Here is a 6,949-nt window from a genome sequence, read left to right on the forward strand (position 1 = left end):
CATGAAAGGGAAGGGGATTGTAGTTACGACGTAAGGAACATATCCGATATCATTTGTAATACGGTTATTCCATAACGGTCAGCCAACTCGTGATGGCGTCCGTAAAATTTACGAAGGGATGATTTTAACTTCACCATTTGGAACTCTTGGTTTAATAGCTTCCTTGTGAGCAGCAACCCTCTATCAAGAAAATCATGATAGGAATTGCAATCACGGAAATATCGTATCAATTGGGAGATATATACTCCGTATACAGGTGCTGTTGGACACACAAAATTGTGAATAGAAATGGGGAATGTGTCAAAGAAACAACAACCCGATCATCAGTGATTTACATTTGTTTTCAACTAACAAATGACTTTGCAAGATTACAGTTTATTTAACAACTTTATATTTCTAGCCAGAAACAAGATTAAATAAGCATTTGTTTAGGGGTCAGCTGAAACACACCTCAGGATGCGGGAGTTTCTCGCTGCATTTAAGTCATATTAATGACCTTCTGATGTTGTCTGTTCTGTGGTCGGGTTGTTGTCTCTTTGACCCATGCCCTATTTCCATTCTCAAATATATGTGGTTCAGTTAGTAAATCAAAGGCAATTAGAAGCTACCCGCAAATATAAGAAATTTACTGTTCGTAAAGTCTCTGAATAATACAGTTTTCAAGTTGTTATTTATCGTTCAAGGCAATTATGAGACTTGGTGGCACTAGTTTTGTAGAACGTTGCAACCATTTGAAAGAACGTCATTTGGATGCCAATGATAAGGAAATCATCACGGAGTTAAAGAACATAAGTAGAAGTTTAAACCCAGTCCCAAAAGGGTTGAGAAGTAAGTTTTTTTTCAACTACTCCTTTGTTATAAGTATTTCTATCAAACCATTACCAAAAGATGAAATGATACTAATAAGGTGATAATCAAAAATTCTGAATATTAGGAATATACTCAATCATCATAGATAACAGAGTTAAAAATCTGATACACTGGACGCACGTTTTGTCTACAAAAAAAAAAGGAAAAATCACAAAAATACTGAACTTAGAGGAAAATCAATTCCGAAATTCCATAATCACATGGCAAAATCAAATAACAAAACGCATCAAAAAACGAAAGGACAAGAACTGTCATATTCCTGATGGAGATGGATTAAAAGATGTGTAAATATAACTTTTTGTCTCATTAAGGTGTAATGTAACAGATCTTTGTTCACACTCAAACCATTTCAAAATCTGGATTGCAGGAGCCTACAATTCAGTTATTGTACGGTTGACCTCCCAACCGCGCTAGACCTTCATCGATAGTCAATGTCGTTATATAAATTTCGTCGTTACCGCATATATTCTCCAAATTAATAAAAAGATGTCGTATAAGTGCCAATAAGTCAACTCTCCATTCAAGTCCAAATCAATGAAACGTTAACAATTATAAATCAAAGTAAGGCCTTTTACAAAGAGCTTTGGCACACACCGAATATCAATTGATAAAAAGGCCAAAAATTGAAAATGTTCAACAATTCCAACAGAAAAACATAAAACGTTGATAAATTTCTCGGGTTAGTGCTTTTTTCTAGTATAGATTGGTTCAATCTCCGTGATGCCGGGTCCTAGTTATCTCCGTACAGCGTTCAAGTTGCTAATACGTGCATTGTTTTTCGAATCGATAAATGAACACAACCATGTTCTGGTCCAACTAGTTTTGAAGACGGTCCAACCCCTCGAAATCTAGAGACGTCCTAGTTTAAATTGAAATAAATGAAATAAAAGTACATTTTATAATCGTTTCCAGTTGTCAATGGGCCCAGTTTTCTAGTACTTGGACAGGAATGTTTTTTCGTTTAAAGATAGGAATAGTGTTTTGTTGCTAGCGATACATTGCATAATGTTTATTCCGGAATAACGTCGAAATCTTACAGATTCTGCCGATCGTTTATTTTTTGCCTTTTTTGCGAAATGGAAATAAACTCATCAAAGATAACCAGCTTTTAAATTTGATATTGACTTTATAAATTTGTACACAAATTAAGGTCAGTCTTTTTTTTCTGATAACATTAACTTAATAATTTACATAATAACTATACTAGAATCATAATACATCACCCAAGTGCCCCTTGCTCTTGAGTGAAATATTAGATTTCTAGTTTTTAGAGTTTTGTTGGGTTTTTTTCATTTGGGGAAGGGTCATTTTCGAAAGTATGGCGGGACGGGCGTGCACCTTTATAACTATATTTTAACTTGAATTATTGTAAATTTATATCAAACACTAACATTATCATATATTCTTTTATAGAAATATGCGAAGACACAGTAGGTGAATGGAAAAAAGAAAATGTTGCAGATACAAGAGCAATAAGACGATTAAGTGAAATTATGACAACACATAACGTTGCAGTAGCAGTTGGACCATCGGGATGTGGTAAATCTACTGCAATCCATTACATTGCTTTGCAATTGGCTTTGAAACACGAATACGCCATAATTATTGTATACAACCCTGAAGATATAAGACAATTTTACGATCCAGATTGTAAACAAGTTTTTGTGATAGATGATGTGTTTGGCATAGCTACATTCGATGAAAATAAAGCAATTAAATGGTTAAATATGTCCAATGACATCAAGAGAATTTTAAATTACAATCAAGCAAAGCTGTTAGCTTCGTGCAGAACACACATATTTCAACATCGAATAGCAAAAACTGTTTGTGTTTTAGCAGACTTTCATTGTGACTTTATATCAGCCGATTATTGCTTGACCGAAGATGAAAGGGAACGCATTGCAAATTTATATTTAACAAAACAAGAAATAAGAGATCTCAAATCTTCGAACACCTTTTCAAAATTTTACTTTTTTCCAGTTCTTTGTCGATATTATTCAAATCATAATTTTGGTTGTATAGTAAAGTTTTTTTCAAACCCGATACCAGCCGTAGAGGACGAGCTTTATTTGCTTTTCACATCATCTGACCAAATTACATTTGCAACGTTATTTCTGTTTGTTGTCTATAATAACTGTGTTCCGGAAAATTTATTTATTGACAAATGTGTGATTAAAACAAAACTTGAAGACCTATCTGATAATTTCAACGTAAAATCAAAGTTTTCAGTTGAAGTTGCAAAACTAGAAATGGAAAAACTAAAGAATTCATATGTTAAAAAAATAAACGCTGCATACACATTTATCCATGATAAGGTATTTGAGATTTTTGTGCATTTCTGTGGTAAACATGTGTATGACTTTATGCTCGAAATAGCACACCCATGTGTCATACGTGATCGTTTTGTATTTAAAAATTTACTGGGAGAAACCATGAAGCATGCAAATTTAGTGGAAATCTCGCCTGAAAGGGAAAACAAATATTTTGAAAGATTGAAAAAAGATGCAGAACAGGGTTTATTTCAAACTGTTTTTTCAAATCCAAATTTAAATGACATAGCCTTTCGTTCTAATTTCATAAATCGTATTGCAAAGATTGTAGTTAACTCACTACCAGCTAAAATAGTATTTTCGTTGTTAATGTCTATGATCGAATTCGGTTTTTGCGACATTGTATCCATTCTGTTGACAAAAGATGTAGATTTAAACCAGATACATTGGGATGGCGAAACTGCTCTGTTTAAAGCGTCTTGTAAAGGATGCACTAGCATCGTTGAACTACTATTACAAAAATATGCTGATCCAAATGTGCATGCTTGTTTCAATTTTCTAAATCATATTGAAAAGAATTATCCAGGAATTACTGTAAACGGTATCTATGGTAACTGTACCTATATCAGTTCAGATCCTTGCCATTCGAAGAGATATGACGTTTGTATAAACGAATGTGAAACAACTTACTCCTTCCCAATTGCTTCCACAATACCATGCACCATTGATCCATTAACAGTTGAAACGTACATGCAAAATTTAAAAAGTAGAAAAATGTCCCGGTTTGAGTCGTATGAAACGTACAAAGTATCACCTCTTCATGTGGCTGCAAGTAAAGGTTATACTGAAATTGTAAAACTATTGTTGGGTCAGAATGTTCAACCTGTTTTTTCTACTGACTGTTACCTTATAGCGTCACCTTTGCTTATAGCTTCAAATCAAGGTTACAAGGATATTGTTCAATTGTTGTTACAGAAAAAAGCTAATTCCAATACATCAGAACTGGCTTATATCCAGAAAGAATATACTCAGTCAAGTTTAGAGGCCCCTTTACATAAAGCCATTGAGAAGGGTTATTATGATATTGTAGAATTACTGCTTAATCAACATAAAGATTATTTTCCATACGATGAAACTTCACGAATGAGTACGTCACATACAAAGTTCAATATGATGTTTTATTTAGATATGCTTATAATTGCAGTTGCTAATGGTCGTTATGAAATAGTGAAATTGCTTTTAGAACAAAATTCTGGTTCAAATTTGTGCGATGAAAATTACGTATCACTGCTATTTCAATCAATAGATTACGGAAAAATAGAAATTGTACAATTGATAATAGAATATAGATTTTATGCTAATTATTGTTATGAAAGCAACGAATCACTTTTGTGTAGAGCTACATCTAAAGGTCATTATGAGATTGTGAAATTGTTATTAAAATACAACGTTGATTGTCGTATTTGTAAAAAGGGGGATCATGAAACGCCACTTCATATAGCTGCATTGAAGGGTCACACTAAGATCGTATTATTGCTGCTTGAAAATAACAATAATCCAAACACATTAGATCAGGACGGGCAATCAGCCTTGCATATTGCAACACACAAGGGTTATTTAGAGATAGTTAAATTATTGTTGCGACATAAATGTGATCCTCATGCATGTAATAAAGAGAAAGAATCGCCGTTGTTTATCGCATCACAAAATGGTAATACTGATATTGTAAAATTATTGTTGGATAATGATTGTGATCCCGATATTTGTGATAAACACAATCAGTCGCCTTTGTTTATTGCATCTCTAAGGGGTTATGTTGAGATTGTCAAGTTATTATTGTATCATAATTCCGATCTGAATATATGTAATGAATACAACGAATCACCTTTGTTTGCCGCTTCAAGACGAGGTCGAACTGATATTTTAAAGCTTTTATTAGATTATAATTCTGTTCTTCATTTACATGATATATACTTTGAATCACCACTGTATATTGCTTCATTTTGGGGATATACTGAGGTTGTTAAATTATTGTTATGTTATCATAGTGATGCTCAAATTTGTAACGAATGTGCCAAATTATCTCTTTTTACTGCCTTACAATGCGGTCATACGGAGATTGTAAAATTATTGTTAGAAAATGATTGCAATCCTAATGAATGTAATAAATACAATGAATCTCCTCTATTTGTTGCTTCATTTCTGTGTCATACTGAAATTGTAAAATTATTGTTTGATTATAATTGTGATCCTGATGTGTGTAATGTAAACAGTGAATCCCCACTTTTTGCTGCGTCAAGATGGGGCTTTACTGAGATTGTTAGATTATTGTTAGATCATAGGAGTCGCCCTAATCTATGTAATAGAGAAAATGAATCGCCCTTGTTTATAGCTTCCTGTAAGGGTTATACTGATACTGTAAAGTTGTTGTTAGATCATGATAGCGATTCTAATATCTGTAATAAAGACCAGAAATCACCTCTGTTTATGGCTTCTTTTCAAGGTCACACTGAAATTGTAAAACTATTGTTAGATTATAATAGTGATCCTAATATTTGTAATAAAAACAATTATTCACCCCTGTTGGTCGCTTCCTCTGCCGGTCATAATGGAATTGTAAATCTATTGTTAAATCACAATAGTGATCTTAATATATGTAATAAAAGCAATGAATCTCCTCTAAATGTAGCTTCTTCTCATGGTCATACTGAATCTGTTCAACTATTGTTAGATCATAATAGTGATTCTGGTGCTTGCAATAAAGACAACGAATCTCCTCTTTTTGCTGCGTGTTTGAACGGTCATATTGAAATTGTACGATTATTGTTAGCTCATAATAGTGATCCAAATATTTGTAATACAAATGACTATTCTCCTCTACTGGTCGCTTTATCCTACGGTCACACTGAAATTGTCAAACTATTATTAGATAATAAAAGTCATCCTAATATATGCAGTAAATACAATGAATCTCCTTTGTTTGTTGCATCTGTAAAACTGATCTTGTGAAGTTACTGTTAGATCATAATAGTGATGCTAATATTTGCAATAAAGACAATGAATCACCCCTGTTGGTCGCTTCCTCGGCCGGTCAGACTGAAATTGTCAAACTATTGTTAGATCATAATGGTGATGCTAATATTTGCAATGAAAACAATGAATCACCTCTGTTTATCGCTTCAGCGGCCGGTCAGACTGAAATTGTTAAACTATTGTTAAATCATAATAGTGATCCTAATAATTGCAATAAAAACAATGAATCACCTCTGTTTATCGCTTCCTCGGCCGGTCAGACTGAAATTGTCAAATTATTGTTAAATCATAATAGTGATCCTAATATTTGCAATACAAACAATGAATCACCTCTGTTTATCGCTTCCTCGGCCGGTCTGACTGAAATTGTCAAACTATTGTTAGATCATAATGGTGATCCTAACATATGTAATAAAGACAATGAATCTCCTCTGTTTGTCGCATGTGCATCGTTGTTATGTAATATTGATACTGTACAATTATTGTTAGATCATAATGCGGATTCTAATATATGTAATGATGACAATGAATCCCCTTTGTTTGTCGCATCAAGGTATGGTAAAACTGAGGTTGTAAAGTTGTTGCTAGATCATAATGGTGATCTTAACATATGTAATAAAGATAATAAATCACCTTTGTTTATCGCATGTAAACTTGGCCATGCTAAAATTGTAAAAATATTGTTAGATCATAATAGTAATCCTTATATATGCAATAAAGACAGTATACGACACCTCGATTTGTAGCATGAGGCGTTGTCATACAATAATTCCCAA

At 33.2% G+C, this 6,949-nt stretch overlaps 1 protein-coding gene across 1 annotated transcript; it reads left to right on the top strand.

The window, feature by feature from the left end:
* Window positions 1-3,119: 3,119 nt before the first annotated feature.
* LOC134694135 (ankyrin-1-like) lies at window positions 3,120-6,149 on the top strand. Its single transcript, XM_063555130.1, has one exon. The coding sequence runs from the start codon at window positions 3,120-3,122 to the stop codon at window positions 6,147-6,149; it is 3,030 nt and encodes a 1,009-aa protein (XP_063411200.1).
* Window positions 6,150-6,949: the final 800 nt, after the last annotated feature.

Source organism: Mytilus trossulus, chromosome 13, assembly GCF_036588685.1.
Source record: "Mytilus trossulus isolate FHL-02 chromosome 13, PNRI_Mtr1.1.1.hap1, whole genome shotgun sequence".
Taxonomy (NCBI): domain Eukaryota; kingdom Metazoa; phylum Mollusca; class Bivalvia; order Mytilida; family Mytilidae; genus Mytilus; species Mytilus trossulus.